The sequence below is a fragment of the Felis catus genome, chromosome A2, assembly GCF_018350175.1.
Source record: "Felis catus isolate Fca126 chromosome A2, F.catus_Fca126_mat1.0, whole genome shotgun sequence".
Taxonomy (NCBI): domain Eukaryota; kingdom Metazoa; phylum Chordata; class Mammalia; order Carnivora; family Felidae; genus Felis; species Felis catus.
Window position 1 is genome coordinate 108,170,058 of NC_058369.1, and position 17,330 is coordinate 108,187,387.

The window sequence follows — 17,330 nt, forward strand, 5'->3', positions numbered from 1 at the left end:
ACTGAGAAACTTGAAACCTGATTTCTTGTCCCTTTTGTCATGAAATGATCAAATACTTCATATACTCTGGATGTTAGCTTCGTTTTCTGTCCAATTAGAGTGGAAATAGAAAATTTATAAGGTCTATTCTGTTCTATTATCTGAAAAACAATAACAGAATTGGCCAACACAATATTGTAATGCGAGAAAGGTCTGAGGATAGCTCCCAAAATAATTAAGTTTTTAATAAAAGGTATACATCAGAAATGCTTCTTCATCTTGCCCTAATTACTAGCACCATAAGGTAATTGAAATAACAGAGGGGATGACAAGCGAAAAGCCTTAAAAATATCAGTTTTCTAGAGAACAAATTAATGGTTCCAGAGGGAAGGGGCAAAATGGGTGAAGGGAGTGGGAGAAACAGGCATCCGGTAATTGAATGAGTAAGTCATGAGGATAAAAGGCACAGAATAGGGAATACAGTGAACGATATTGTAACAGTGTTGCATGGTAACAGATGGTAGGTACACTTGTGGTGAGCATGGCATAGAGATGTTGAATATCTACTGTTGTGTACCTGAAACTAATGTAACATTGTGTGCTGACTCTACTCAAATAATAAAATAAAATAAAATAAAATAGCCACTCCCCCCACCAAATTATTTTCCACACATGTGAAATATATGTGAATACTGGCAAAGGATGGCAGAGATGGATCCCAAAACATCCATTTCTCGAAATCAAAATCCCTTATCTTCACCTTGGACATAATCTGTTCTCCCAGCACGCTGACACATAAAAGTTTTAATGTTAATACACATTAGGTTCATCTTTGAAAAATAACTTAGTGGACATCACCAAAGGGTAAATTGGCAAATCATGATTATTGGTAAATCATGATGGGTTTTAAGAGCAAAAGAAATTTCAGAGGTAAAATACTTGGCCTGTTTTCATTTATAGTTCAAGAAATACAACTATACCTCATTAAGTCTGGGGTTGGGGGAAGAAATACAGTTTGGCCACTAATATATTGTCTAGATCAAGTTATAAAACAAAAACTTCAAAATTGTTAGTCTTTATCTAGTCCATAAGTAATTGTTGATTATTTCTCTCTTCATTGAGAGAGAATGAGGATAGAGGGAAGATCCTTAAAAACAATTATTATATGATAAAAATTAAGGGTGAAGCTTGTAACCAATATCAAATATTGGATAAGGGGGAAATTACACTTTATTACAGTATGAGTTTCAGAAAATATCTTTGTATCTACAATATGTTTATAATTATGTCAAAAGATATATTTTATGGATTCTGGAGAAATATGTTACTAATTCTCATAAATAAGGGCAAATAGAACCTCCCTGGTTAGCTTCTGAAGTTAGCACATGCCTCAAAAGTTGTCCAGAGTTAAAATTACTCTAGGAAATCCCTTAAATAACCCCTATAGTATAATACACATGGTTTTGTGTATACAAACCCTTAATGGTAATTCTTTCACACACTCACGTTTGAGAACTATTTTGCCAGACTGAAGAAATTAACAAAGGAAAGTCTCTAGGTAGACATCTGATAATTTAAACCAATCTTGCCCTTTGATTAAATGGCAAAACTTAGTGAAGAAAGAAAGAAAGAAAGAAAGAAAGAAAGAAAGAAAGAAAAAAGAATAGAAGAAAAGAAAAGAAGGAAGAAAGGTAAAGAAAGAAAGGAAGAAAGGGAGGGAGAGAGAGAGATGATGATGAGGTCTAAATTGTTTCTGGTTATTTGTAAGTTTACCTTCTTTAATTGAAAAAAATTTTTTTAATGTTTACTTATTTTTGAGAGTGAGAGAGAGAGAGAGAGAGAGAGAGAGAGAGAGAGAGGGAGAGTGCACGGGTGCACACACACAAGTGGGGAGGGGCAGAGAGCAAGGAAGACACAGAATACTAAGCAGGCTCCAGGCTCTGAGCTGTCAGCACAGAGCCTGACGCAGGGTGGCGGGTGGGGGGGGGGGTTCAAAGTCACTGACTACGATATCATAACCTGAGCCAAAGTCCTATGCTTATGAGTAAGTCACCCAGGGGCCCCTTACCTCCTTTAATTTTTAATGTTGAGCCTTTATCACTCTAGTTACATGTTAAATGGATGTGTTTGCTTTTGTAAGGATCAAATAAGACAGCAGAGTATATCTTGGAGTTGGCAGTAAATTCCAAATTCTAAAATCAGCTTGAATGTACATATGACATCACTTCACTTTACGTTAATATACAGGAGAATATTTAGTTTGGTTTCTCTGACATAAAAATTTTGCTTTAAAATGTTTTAACTATCCTCAACTTTTTGTGTCCTTTGCTATTTCTAACTAGATCTTTGACAGCAATGATCCTATAAAACCTCCAAAGGCCCCAGTTTTACTTCAAACTTTCAAATGAATAAATCCAGTAAAAATTCTGTCACAACAAATGAGATGTACCAAGTACTAAGTTTTTCTGTTATAATTAAACTGTATTTTGATTTCAACACTACTTTTTCTCTTGACCTAATTCTGACCCTCTGTAATGAACTAGTTCACCAGAGTTTTTAGTACTGGGATTCCTTTTGTTATGAAGTAGAAGTTTTACAGAGAAACTTTACAAAATCCTAGGATGTGATGACTGTTGTGACCTTGAAAATTTCACCAGGATGAATATGAATATTGGCTAAATTGCTTTGTAATTGACTAAGTTTCTCTATGCTCTTATCAGAAGAAAGCACACATATTTAGAAATGTTATTTTTCTTTGTTTTGCTTCTTTTTTTTTTCCTTTTTCTCTTGCTTTACTTTTTTTTTTCTTTGCTGTGGTGAAGTGAGTTACAAGCTCCCACAAGACCTGAAGACTCAACACAGCTTGGGTTGTGGACCGGATTTCTCCCACATGAGTTTGGTGGCCGGGTCAGTCAGGATGATATTAGTATATTTAATTTTCAAAACACACACAGTGGAACAGATGTGTTTTATAGGGACTGAAAAATGAAGTTCAGAAGTGAGGAGGTCTGGGTAATGTTCTGGTACAATATGGTTAGAGATCACTGTATGAAACTAATTCCTGCTGATAATCATAACTTGTCTCTGTGAAAACTAGTTTACAATATTTGTGTATAGCACTATGGAGAATATCAAAGCTACCAAGATTTGAAACAGTGCAGCAGGAGCTCCAGAACTTTATGTAAATTAACCCCACAACATGGAACACATTAACTTGAGGGTTGCAGGAATTTGGACCTCAGAATGCCTAGGATGTGGGTTTAATTGAAATGCAGTATTATGACAATCAGTTTTTCTCTGGAGACAGAATTTTTTAAGGTGCATGCAAATGTATAATTGAGCATTGACATATTACATCATAGTGATATGTTTTAAACAACCCATATCTGCTTCACAATATTTATTTCACTGAAATACCACTGGATATTTAAAGATTCCTCCTTTAGAGTCCAGCCATCTGAATAAATGAACAGTACACTGAGGTGAGCCAGTCAACTCTCAGATGGGGCCAGGCCTCAAAGGCTCACACATACACAAAGCACTTCTTCTGGAAAAAATGTTTCTGAGTTTTCAACATAAATCAGGGTCAACACATAATACGATCATACTCTAGTATATTTAAAAGCTGGAAAACAGTCTAACTAGGACGGTGATGCTTCCAACAAGCCCTCAGGCCAAATAGCAATCAGAAAGAGAATTTATGGCTTTGTGATCAAACCCCAACTCTGTTCAAGTCCATGAAGGGCTTGCCTGCTCTCCTGAGGAAATTTTAAATGGGAGTTAGAAAACTATACTTTCTCTGTGATGACTTACAGGATTTCTTTTTTCTTTTTCTTTTTTCTTTCCCTTTCCCTTTCCCTTTCCTTTTTAACTGTAGCCACGAATGAACATACTTGTGAGTAATTCTAAATTTCAGAAGCCTTGACATTAACACCATAACAATTATACATTTATGGTGAAAGAATAAGCCAAATCTTTGGAATGAAATTCTATATGCATCACTTATAAATAGTAGCAATAATAAGATTAAACAATAATAATAAATTTTCTTAATGGTAAAAAAAGTTACAATATAAAAAATGGTCAAATTGCATATTGAATTCAGAATATGCCAGATAAAATCAAGTATATTATTGTTTAGGCCATTTTTTACATAAAATATAAAACATAAAACTAAGAATTGCTTATTACATCACAGAGTTGGAAATGTCAGGATCAACAGATCAACATATATCCGCTGACCATACATCATGATTCTATATATGTGTAAGAACAAAGTGATAAAAAAATAATATAAGATAATAATATACAGAGAAGATAGAATGTAATATACAAGGGATTGGGACTTTCTGCAGAGTGACGTATTACACAGATACAGAACTCTCTTCAACGAATACAACAGAATTCTGGCTAAATATACCATTTAGAAAGTTAACATGTAGCTTATCTCAAAAGAAAGAAAGAGAAGATTAAATGTTAAGAGAAAAGAACAGAAAAGGGAGGGAATACAAGGCCAGAGGTAGAATGAAGGCATGAAATGTGGCCTTCAATCTGGGGGCTGTGAGCTGGAAATGATAATCTTCTAAATGATGCCCAATCCATGAAAAGGTACTAGAAAAAATAAGTAATAGCCCAGAGAAGTGGCAAGGAAGATTTAATCCTATGCTAGAGGATTAAGGATCTATGCTTATATAAGCTTAGATTATATATGCTTATATATATCCTTATATAAGGATCTCACCTCTATTCTAGAGGTGAAGGAAAATAAAAGTGTTCTGTAAGAAACTGAAAAGCCAAAATTGTTCTACAAGTGAATGTTGTTCAAATACCCAAAGCAGAGAATTTAACATAAATAACATGAAATTGCTGAACCCCCCAAATAAAGACATGTTGAATACCATAGAGATGCTTTCAAATGCCAAAGCACCTGAGAAGCCCAGGGATATGAGAATCTTCACTGATAAAGGGCTCCTAGTAAAAGTTTAAATGTGTGTGTGTGTGTGTGCGTGTGCGCACACACACACACACACACTTCAAAAAAAATTCTGAGGGAGATTTTAACATATTCAGCAAATGGAAAATCTATATCACAAATGTAAGAAGTAATAGAGGAACTGAAAAAAATAGCATAAATAATTTTTAAAAAGTTAAAGAATTAAAAAAAATAATAGAAATAATAAGGAACAGCAAGAGACTAAAAAATATATAAATTTACAAATAAGGCAAATAAAAACATCTTAAAACAAACATAGCTATTGAATTTAAAAATCTAATGAAGCTGGTAAAAAAATGATTACATAGAGAAGAAAATAAAATTAGGAAACTGGAGGTTGGAAATGCCATAGACAGAGTTATGGAAACAAAATATGAAAAAGAGTTGGTGTCATGGAAATCTAACATGTAGAATTGGAGTTAAGGAAGAGGAAATAAAAAGAATGGTGAGGAGGTGACACTAGAGGTAGTAATGGATGATAATATTTCAGGAGAGAAGGAAAAATAGAAGCCATTGCATCCCTCAACTGAGAAACCACAATGAAGCCCAAGAAAGGTAAAGAGAAACAAAGAACAAACTATACCATTTTAGTGAAACTGCACAAGACTAATGACAACAACAAAAATCTTAATGGGAACCAGAAACAAAGATATATTAGGTTAAGAGGAAAAATATAAATATATCAGACTTTTGGTCAAACAGTGAAGAACTATTTTCAAATCTCAGCAAATCTCTAAATATCGGCTGTCAACCAATAGCCTTATGCCAGCTAACCTGTCACTTAATATTGAAAGTAAAGTGATGGGTAAAGCTCTCAGCTGAGAGCTTTCCTCCTAAGGTCAGGAACAAGACAGGGATGTCCTCTCTCACCACTGTTATTCAACATAGTATTGGAAGTCTTAGCCTCAGCAATCAGACAACACAAAGAAATAAAAGGCATCCAAATCATCCAGGAGGAGGTCAAACTTTCATTCTTCGCACGTGACATGATACTCTATATGGAAAACTCAAAAGAATCCACCTAAAAACTGCTAGAACTGATCCATGAATTCAGCAAAGTGGCAGGTTATAAAATCAATGTATAGAAATTGATTGCATTCCTATACACCAACAATGAAGCAGCAGAAAGAGAAATCAAGGAATTGATCCCATTTACAACTGCACCAAAACCCATAAAATACCAAGGAATAAATCTAACCAAAGAGGTGAAAAATCTATATACACTGAAAACTATAGAAAGCTTATGAAAGAAATTGAAGAAGACACACACACACACACCCACCCACACACACACACACACACACAAAAGGAAAAATATTCCAGGCTCCTGGAAAGGAAGAAGAAATGTTGTTAAAATGTCCATACTACCAAAAACAATCCACATATTCAATGCATTATCAAAATAACACCAACATTCTTTACAGAGCTACAACAAACAATCCTAAAATGGGTATGGAACCAGAGAAGACCCCAAATAGCCAAAGCAATCTTGAAAAAGAAAACCAAAGCAGGAGAGATAAGAATCCTGGACTTCAACCTGTACTACAAAGCAGTAATCATCAAGACAGTCTGGTACTGGCACAAAAACAGACACTCAGATCAATGGAACTGAATAGAGAACCCAGAAATGGACCCACAAAAGTATGGCCAACTAATCTTTGACAAAGCAGGAAAGAATATCCAATGGAATAAAGACAGTCTCTTCAGCAAGTGGTGCTGAGAAAACTGGACAGAGACATGCAGAAAAATGAACCTGGACCACTTTCTTACACCATACACAAAAATAAACTCAAAATGGGTGAAAGACCTAAATGTAAGACAGGAAGCCATCAAAATTCTCAAGGAGAAAGCAGGCAAAAACCTCTTCGACTTTGGCCGCAGCAACTTCTTACTCAACATGTCTCCAGAGGCAAGGGAAACCAAAGCAAAAATGAACTATTGGGGCCTCATAAAAATAAAAAATTCCTGCACAGTGAAGCAAATAATCAGCAAAACTAAAAGGTAACTGACTGGATGGGAGAAGATATTTGCAAATGACCTATCAGATAAAGGGTTAGTATCTAAAATCTATGAGGAACTTATCCAACTCAACACCCAAAAAACAAATAATCCAGTGAAGAAATGGACAAAAGACATGAATAGACACTTCTCCAAAGACGACACCCAGATGGCCAACAGACACATGAAAAATTGCTCAACATCACTCATCATCAGGGAAATACAAATCAAAACCACCATGAGATGCCACCTTACACCTGTCAGAACAGCTAACATGAACAACTCAGGCAACAACAGATGTTGGTGAGGATGCAGAGAAAGAGGGCTCTTTTGCATTGTTGTTGGGAATGCAAGCTGGTACGGCCACTCTGACAAGAGTGTGAAGGATCCACAAAAAATTAAAAATAGAACTACCCTACAACCCAGCAATTGCACTGCAAGGTATTTATCCAAGGGATACAAGGTATGCTGTTTCAAAGGGGCACATGCACCTCAGTGTTTATAGCAGCACTATCAACATTAGCCAAAGTATGGAAAGAGCCCAAATGTCCATCGATGGATGAATGGATACAGAAGATGTGGCATATATATATATATATATATATATATATATATATATATATACACACACACACACACACACACACACACACACACACACACACACACTGGAGTATTACTAGACAATCAAAAAGAATGAAATCTTGCCATTTGCAACTACATGGATGGAACGAGAGGGTATTATGCTAAGCGAAATTAATCAACCAGAGAAAGACAAATATCATATGACTTCACTCATATGAAGACTTTAAGATACAAAACAGATGAACATAAGGGAAGAGAAGCAAAACTAATATAAAAACACGGATGGGAACAAAACATAAGAGACTCTTAAATATGGAGAACAGAGGGTTACTGGAGTGGTTGTGAGGGGGGGAGGATGGGCTAAATGGGTAAGGGGCATTAAGGAATCTACTCCTGAAATCATTGTTGCACTATATGCTAACTAACTTGGATGTAGACTAAAGAAAAAAAAAAGAACGAAAGAAAAATGTTTACTAATCATAAACCATTGTTATAAAATCCAAAAAATTTATATCTTATACTTCAGAAAAAATCAAATTAAAGCAAGGAGGAAATATGGGAGGCAATCTTAAAACGGGAAAAAGAAAGACCAACAAGGGAGGTATACTTTGGAAAAGCAAGTGAACACTGGCTTATTACAATAAATTAAATAATATTCATCAATAACGAATAAGAAGTTTAAAACTAGTTAGAATTAACTCCTAGTTAATAACAACTTTGGAGATAGAATGGTAAGATTCAAAGCATTATTAAATCAACATTACAATGTAAGACTAAGCACTAAAAGAACTGTAACATATAATACCCAAGACAGTAAAATAAATTTTGTAAAACACATACATACACACACACACACACACACACACACACACACACACACACATCATAGTCAATGTAATATACAGTATGGGGCAAGAACAGGATGAAAGAAGCATAGAGAATATATGACAAATTAAAACTGATGAGATAAACTTTAATCCACTCATTATGTTTATTATGTGTGCGTATATATTCACACTTGCTGATACAGAAAGATTCAAAGAAAAAAGTAGTACACTGTATATAAAGTAGATTAAGTAGAAGATTAAGAGTAGTGACATTTGGTATAGTAAACTTTAAGGGAAAGTGTTTTAAAGATAGAGAGGTATTACTTAATGTTATAAAATGAACAATTCACTGTATACATGTATCAGTGCTGAATCTGGATGAATCAAACAAGTTAATCTTAAAACACAAAAAAGAAAAATGATAGAATTACAAAAAAGAAGTACCGAAGCCCATAAATATAGCTGGAGATTTTAATACCTCTCTTTTAAAAATGTACAGATTAAATAAATAAAAAAAAAGTTGAATAAAAATGTAGATTACCAAGTAAAATTTTAGTAAGAAGATTAAGCATTACTAATAATATATATGATGTCTCATAACAAATAAAAATAAAATTATATACAGACCACAGTTTCTGATCAAAAAGGAATAAAAATAGAATAAATAAATATACTGAAAATCAAATATTTGGGATATAAATAACATTGATAACTAATCTGTCAGTTGATATAATTTAGAAGGGGAATTATCATATACCTCTAAATGACAATAAAAATACTGCATATCAAATTTGTGAGAGGCATCTAAAATCATATAAAGGAATTAATAGACTCAAATCTATCAAAAAGAATATATGGTTGATATATTCAACCAATTAAATACTGTAAGGTAGATAAAAAGTAGGTAAAAGCTGAATTAAAAAAATTAATTATAGTTTTATATTCCAATGTGGGTCAATCTAAAATACAAAATTGAGGCGGGCCTGGGTTGCTCAGTCAGTTAAGTGTCTGACTTTGGCTCAGGTCATGATCTCATGGTCCATGAGTTCAAGCCCCATATCCAGCTCTGTGCTGACAGCTCAGAGACTGGAGACTGCTTCAGATTCTGTGTCTCCCTCTCTCTCTGACCCTCCCCTGCTCATGCTCTGTCTCTATCTCAAAAATAAATAAACAGTAAAAAAATTTTTTTTAATTGTACTATAAAAATTTTGTAATTAAAAAAAATGAGAGATGCAACAAGGTCCAAACTCAGGGTAGCTTCAGAGTAGACAGAGGTGGTACTTCTGCTGGCTTAAGTACTGGATTGGACCTGAAGTATGAAGAAAGGCTAACACAACTCAAGTGTGAGGTTCACAGTCAAGCTTGTCGTAGAGGGGACCAGCTGGACTCTTTTTGAACATAATTGAGAGTTAAAGTAAAATTGAACGGGTCTATTCAAAACCAAACTGAAGTAGGAAGATCTCATTTGATGCTTCTGTAAAATACTACTACAAAAATTTTAAAAATGTGCGATAAATTCAGGAGATTAATCAAAACAGGAAAATCTAAACAAACAAACAAAAAAAGGAAAATCTGGCAGAATAATGTTTGATATGAAAAGAGTAAATTCATTAATTTATTGATCAAATTTTTATTGATTACCTCTGTGCATGGGTTATCTATATAACATTCATCCACATAAAGGTGATAACTAAACCATTTATTCAGCAAATGATTATTAATCTTGAATCAATCATCAACCAGGCCATTTCTACCCTTATGAGGGTTGAATTGGAATAGCTAATAACAGACAACTGCACAGATGATTACAATACAGGGTGCTGTGTGTAGCAGGGGCACCCAATACAATCTAGGAGAACAAGGAATGTATTTTGGAAGAATAAAGTGCCTGGAACACAGTATCTCCTCAACTAAGTAGCTATGAATGAATGAATGCATGATTGAATCAAATAGATTTTTAAAATGAGACATTAGGTTATAAAGGAGAGTTTGCTAGATGAAAAAAGGGAAAATTTTGGGTACAGAGACAACAATCAGGGGAGTTAAAAAAAGTGACTCCCTGGAAGATGATCAGAGAGGTCGAACTACAAAAGTGCATGAAGAGAATACACAGAGATGAGGCTTGCATGAGACAGCACAGGCAACCAAGAGGTTTTCAGCACAGGTGATAGGAAGAGATTTGTTCATAAGCACCTGGCTGTGGTGTGGTATGGAGCCTGGCAACCTGGACAAGAGGGCTGTTAGGACACTGTTCAGTAAGCTGATGATGACAGCGGCCAGTGGCCAGAACTACAGTACTATTGGCTATGGGGAAGGACAGAAGAAGATGGATTTAAGGAATTTTAGGGGTTTAAACCATGAGAATGAATGTGTTCTCCAAGGAGCATAGACATAAGAAAATATTTTTATGCTCTCCTGATAATCCCCTAATATATTTCCAGACAAACCAGACAGCTCATTACATGTTTCCTGAATACAGCCCAGATCTTTCCTGTTGTACAGCTCTTAACACTCCCTCCCTCCGACTCTCTTCTCCTCCAGTCCTGGATTTTTACATCCCACGGTCAAGGTGGGCCTCAGTGTTACCTCCTTCATGGAATCTTCTGTGATCGCAGTTCTTCTCCAAAATACAGAATCTCCACTTCCTCTAAACCACCAATTTCGTTTTCTTATTTCTCTTAATTGTGTTTACTATATATTGTTAGGTAAGATGGCTACTGTATATCTTAGGTACCTACCTAGCTGTGTTTTCAGGGAAGGGAAAATACCAAAGTCAATTTATTTTTCTCTAAAGTACTTGACATAGTATTTTGTGCATATCAAAGTTAGTCTTTAGATGTAATACATTACAATGTATTAATACATTAATAACATGTCGCCTTAACCCAGAAATAATTCATTAAATATGGATTTATGACTTATTTCAATAGAAAATTAATTTCATTTTAGAAGTGTTTAAATTTTAGAGCTGGTTATAAAACCAAGTCTAAAACTGGCTATTGACTGATGTCAATATGTGATAAGAGTTATTATTATCATATGTGGTTTTTAATATCTGTTCCTTGAAAGAAATAAAATCAGTCTACTTTTTTTAAAAAGTAGGTGCCCAAAGTGATATGGGGGCTTATAATGATGCTATTCTCTCTGATGATAGTCATAAATTTATAAAATAATAAAAACCATAAGAGCATTTGGAAAAACAAAATAATGGCATTAAAATTTTTGATTTATCCCCCCCAAGATTAGAAGGAAAGAGAGGCAAATTGGATAAACTTATTTTTTATTTTTCTGAATCAGTGTGCCTCGTTGGTACTGGGCCAATAGAAAATGTAAAAGAATCATTTGGCCTCTATTTGGCTTCTGGATATTGAGGACATGTGTGTCGGATCAGAGTTACAGGGTGATTTCCATGAATCTATTCCAACCCTTCTGGAAGTAACGTTCATCTGTCAATTCCTTGAGCCAGAGCTCAGTTCTTATAAGTCATCTATCAAATCTCTGGATCTGGCTGATAATGCTGACTGCGGCAGAGGTGACTTTCATGAAATAACAGCTTTACCTGCATCATAATCACAGAAAGAGAGGGGGGAAATGTCATGATCAAAAAAAAAAAAAAAAAAAAAAAGATTCCTCCTTGCTTTTCTTCTTGAATTCTTTATTTCCCTTGCTGAGACAAAGGGCAATAGTGGCAGCCATACACATAATTCTCTTTCCCCTCAAAAAAAATCAAGCACGGAGTCTTGATTTCATAGCAGTCAACTTTGATATTTTTTTTGCCTTGCTGAGGAGTTGGATATGCTACCTTGCCTTTGTTTGCAGGCATAGTGGAATTGTACAGCTCCTTTTAAAGGGAGAACGAACATATGGGAGCTCTTTTTTTATAAAACTGTTGTGCAATTGAATGTTAAACATGCTATCCATAAAATTAAATTTCAGCATCTGCTTCCTTCAAGGAATAGCCACTTGCCCTCCCTCGGGAGAGAAATTCCACACAAGGAACACAGTTTTACCTCTTCTGCAGGATCTATGAATTAGCAGGTGATCGCTAAATGTATATTGTGCCATTTCATTAATTTCATATGCACACACATGGGTCTGTATGGAACCCATAAATACTCAGGGATCAAGCATTGCATCTGATTACATTTTACATTTAATGCAAGTTCCACTTTAAGATCTTAAGGGTGCAGAGGAAGCATAATTGTTAGAATCCAATAACCTTGTAAATTTTAAATGAATGACCAAAAGGAAGTTTAAAGAAAATATTGAAATCCAGTTTCTTTCAAAATCTAGAAGATGTGAAGAAAATCGAAAATGTCAGAGTAATTGGGATCTCTAACTGGATCATTATTCCCGATCAAATTAGTATTGAAACTAAGGTTTACTAGAAATGTTATTATTTGATACCCATGATACAACTAGAAGATAAGAATTTTGATAAAAACTATAGTTTCAGTAATACCTTTATGTCATACTGAAATTCATCACAAAATTTTCAAGTGGAAAGTGACTATTCTATTATCCTTATAAAAAAGAAAATTTCAGGAGAAAAAAGTGAATCCAAATAGAAGAATTAGACATTTTTAAGAGATCGTATTTGGTGAGGAAACCATGCAGGTCTTATAACTGGTTCAAGAAGAATGTTAAAAACAGGCACATTTACAAAGCATTAAAATGAATTGCAATAGGAGACAAAATTTATTTTTGTCATGTGGGTTAGAGAGACTGGACAGAACACAATTTACATGTCTACAGATAAGAATTATTTTACATTGCTATCAGTTATCTATAATTTGTAGGGTTGTAAAATAGCTTCCCTAGAATAAGAATCTGATACCTGAAAAGGTCTTTTCTAAGAGTCTAGACAATGTATAGCTTTTCACTGAAGCACACATTTTTTCTATATCCTTGATTAATGCCTATCCCTTCCCATTTAGAATTTATTATGATGATGACTACATTTAACTTCAAAGGAACAGCAATGCTATGGCATTTGTATTATTGAGATCTGTACAATTACTTGATTCCTGATAAAGGATAAAATAAACTATTAACATGCAAGTGTGCAAAGTATTTTCATTAGCAGTTTTTTGGGAAATGTACTGCAAGTACATGCTCTAAGCAAACATGGTAGAAAAATCACACCTTCAGGCTGTCAAATAGAAAGTCTATTATTTCAAGTAACATTTTGATGAAACTTTGATATATAATATTTATTCCTATTGATGTGTGTCAGGAGTATTACATGTGGGTAATGAGAATAAAACAGATTTAAATTCACTGCAGAAGTCAGAGATCTGGTCTTGCTAAGGAGGTATATAGTATACCTCCCTATCAAGTCTTCCAAAAAGTTCTACAAAAGGAACAATCTAAAAGGAAAAAAAAAAAAGATTTCATAGAGCCTCACTATTCTTTGGAACTATGTGTATGTACTGTGGCCAAATATTTGACTTCTAACTATCTTACACACGATGACATCATCCCATGCCCCTGGAACTCTGTACGTGATTATTTGTCTGAGTACCACTTTCCTTTCCCAACACTAGGTAATTAGATAGGACTGCCCATAGGAAATCTGACATAATGGTTTGGGCCATGAATAGGATCAAACCAGTTTTGGCAGTATTAGTATCAGGGTCCAATTATATCTACAACATTTTTAAAAAGTTACTTTTGTTTCATATTATGCATCTAGAAATATTGGGAAGAATCTAAACTTTAATTTTTGTAATAAAAATATATATTAGTCATAGAAATATTGGAAAGTAGGGATATCATAAAGAAAATAAAAATAATCTTAATTGACGAGTAAGGGGCAATAGTTGGGGAGACACTATCAACATTTGGCCTAACTCCTTCAACTTTTTTCTTTGTTTCTCTCTTTTTCTGTTTTTGTTCAATGCATGCTAGAATCATACTAAATACTTTGATATGCATTTTATTTAACACAATGTAAACATTTTCTATGTGATTACAAATTTTTTCAAAAATAAGATTCTCAATGTTGTGTCATTTTATTATTGACAATTGTTATCCATTCCCCTGAAACTGAGCATTCCATTTGCTCTTGATAATTTGCCTTAAGAAATAATAAGGTGATGGTAATCTCTCTACAATAATCCTTCAGCTAATCTTTGTATTTTCTTTTTTTTCCCTCCCTGTCTTTGTCCCTCTCTTCCTTCCTCTTTCCTTTCTTCTTCCTGATCTTCATACCTTCCTCGCCTCTTAATCTTTATATTTTCTTATGGCATGTTGTTGTGGTTGGAATTATTGTGTCAAAGACTACAAATACTCTAAATTTTTCAATGTATATTGCCAAAGCCCTTTGTAAAATTGTCTGAAAATATGTAACCTTACCCAAAGTTTGTTGTATATGCATCTCATTATACTCATATCAATCTTAGTATTATATGTTTTTAAAAATATGCGTTAGGAGCACCTGGGTCCCACAGTCAGTTAAGCGTGGACTTTGACTCAGGTCACGATCTCACAGCTTGTGAGTTCGAGCCCTGTGTTGGGTTCTGGGCTGACAGTTCAGAGCCTGGAGGCTCTTTGGATTTTGTGTCTCCCTCTCTCTCTGCCCCTCTCCTACTCATGCTCTATCTCTCTCAAAAATAAAACATTAAACAAACATATGTAAATCTGGGAGATGAAAAGTCAGCTTAATGATTTTTGTTTTTTTAGCCATTGCTAAGGTGACTCAGTTCCTATTAAAGTTGTTACTCATACTAGGTCAGAATAAAAACTCAATGCTAGTCCCTAAGACTATTTCTTGTTCAAATGAGTAAATAAGTATGTCTTGGTTTATGAAAAATTCAGGGAAGACAAGCACAAACCTAACAAATATCTTAAGACATCTTCTTAATTATTTGAGTACTGTTTAAATGGATTTATCCAAATTCTTATATTCATTATGTGAAACTTGGCTTTTCCTTGACAGTTTTTCCACAGATCTCTTCTCACCTGGGCATCTAGGCACCTCTCACTATTCAAATCTTGGTAAATTCTCAACAAATATTTATCAAATGAATGAAAGAAACAAGTCAGCCTCTTCTGTGTATGCGTTTCACATATGTGAATATGACCAAAGTTTGTCCTGGCTTTACTTGCTCTAGTCCTGTTTATCCTCTACCCTAATAAAAACCAGCCTTTCTCACATCAGATTTTATTGGCTAACAACTTATCAAACCTGGGTCTGGAGGATATCCAAAAGGCATAACTTTGGGCTCTATGTTACCTCTTTATAATATCTGATAATGCACTCTTTAAATATCAGTGGACTATGTTCATGTCTAACTCAGGCTGACATGCCAAAGAGATGATCTGCCTTGGAAGAAACCAGTTCACTCTTCGATTACAGGGACACTACATTGTTTGGCCATATCAGACGTAACCTTAGAATATTCAGTTAAGCTGTGAGATGGCAGTTAGCTTCTGACATCAATTCTGAGAAGGACATTTTGAGTTGATGTTCAAAAAGAAAAAGGGGAAATATATTAATCACAACATAATTTTCTACAGGCCCCACTTTAACAAAGGATCCTTGATGTGCCGGTTCAATGTTTAACTTATTGAGCCAAGCTACATTTTTAAAGAGTGGAAATATGGGGTCAGAATTTCTGTTCAGGCAGAGTTGGCTTTTGAGAGAAAAAAAAAAATCCTCTCTGCATAGGACTAAGGACCTTTACTTTATTATCAGCCCTTGAGAAAACAACCCAGGAGAATGTCAGCTTGCTCACTGACCCACAGCAAATCATTTTGGCACCTAATAGCACACTAAGTTACTCTCAAACCTTAATTTCCAACTTATTTTTAGGGGAAAAACATTGGATCATAATCATTGCGGATATAACTCACTATTGCAGTCACTTTCTAAAGAGTTTCATATCCATGAAAAATAATTAAACACAAAACATCATTTTAAAATCAACAAGACGGAAGACTAAGAAACGCATCCCTTAGATTAAGTGTCTCAAACAAAATATCATCTAGCAGAGAAAAGGCAAGTTGCTTTAATTACATTTAGGGAAGAATGTTGAATTATTACCTGAGTAATTACCTTAAAAATCCAGACAAATGCAAAACTCTTGCCTTAGTCTCATCTGTTTTCCTAGAATCAGCTTATCCCTATTGTGCTAGTTTCTCCCATTGTTTTGGGTAAAACTTGTATTTCTTTCCATAGTGTTTCTTTCCACAGGAAATTAAAGTCTATACTTTTCCAACAGGTAATAGTACAAGTCTCTACTTTGGTGGGCAAGTGATAAAATATATCTTAAATTAACAGGTAGTTTGAGGCACATGTGGCCAAAATCTGAGTTAAAGGCTTTCCAAATGTTGACAAAACATACTTCATGGAAGGCATGGAACATCCCAAAAGATCCATAGAGCCCATGAAAAGGTAATTAAAACCAACCCTGCAAGCTATAAAGCTGGGAAAGGGCTTATGAAAGGCAGAGTTTGAGGAACGAGGGACACATGCAAGGAGAAGCAAAGAAAGACTAAAGAAAAAAAGGTGGTGAAGTTGTGAAGGGGTTAACTCCAACAGCCAAGAGGCACAACTAGAAAATAAAATCTTAAGGAGTTAGGCAGAATCACATACTGAAAATGCACGCTGGCCAGAGAAATGAAGGAGCAAGACACTAAGAGGAAAAGAGGAAGGAAGCAAAATAACTAAAGGAAAATAAGTAAAAGACACCAAGAGCTAGAAAAAGATCACTTAAAAAAACTATCTGGCATTTATTCATGTTTTACCATAGCCATTATCTGCCAAAGCCGAAATTACAGTATTCCTCTGCGATTCACCTTAATAGACTCAGCCAGGTGCATTATCTGTAAGCATGCTCATTCAGGAGAAAAATTAGCCAATCATGGGTCTGGATGTGAATTTAAGGGACAAGAATAACTGAACGCTCTCCAAATGATATTTATGCAGTGGTCCAATCAAAATT

General features: G+C 34.7%; 1 protein-coding gene across 6 annotated transcripts in view; it reads right to left on the reverse strand.

The window, feature by feature from the left end:
* Positions 1 to 17,330, reverse strand: part of AGMO (alkylglycerol monooxygenase) — a 386,647-nt gene that overhangs the window by 14,167 nt on the left and 355,150 nt on the right. Inside the window, exon 14 of one of the 6 annotated variants that reach the window (XM_045052436.1) lies at positions 11,240 to 11,941. The exons of the other annotated variants lie outside the window; for them this stretch is intronic. Coding sequence (XP_044908371.1) covers positions 11,873 to 11,941 — 69 coding nt within the window. The 3' untranslated portion in view covers positions 11,240 to 11,872. Of the gene's footprint in view, positions 1 to 11,239; positions 11,942 to 17,330 lie in introns of those variants that run through there. 6 annotated transcript variants of the gene reach the window in all.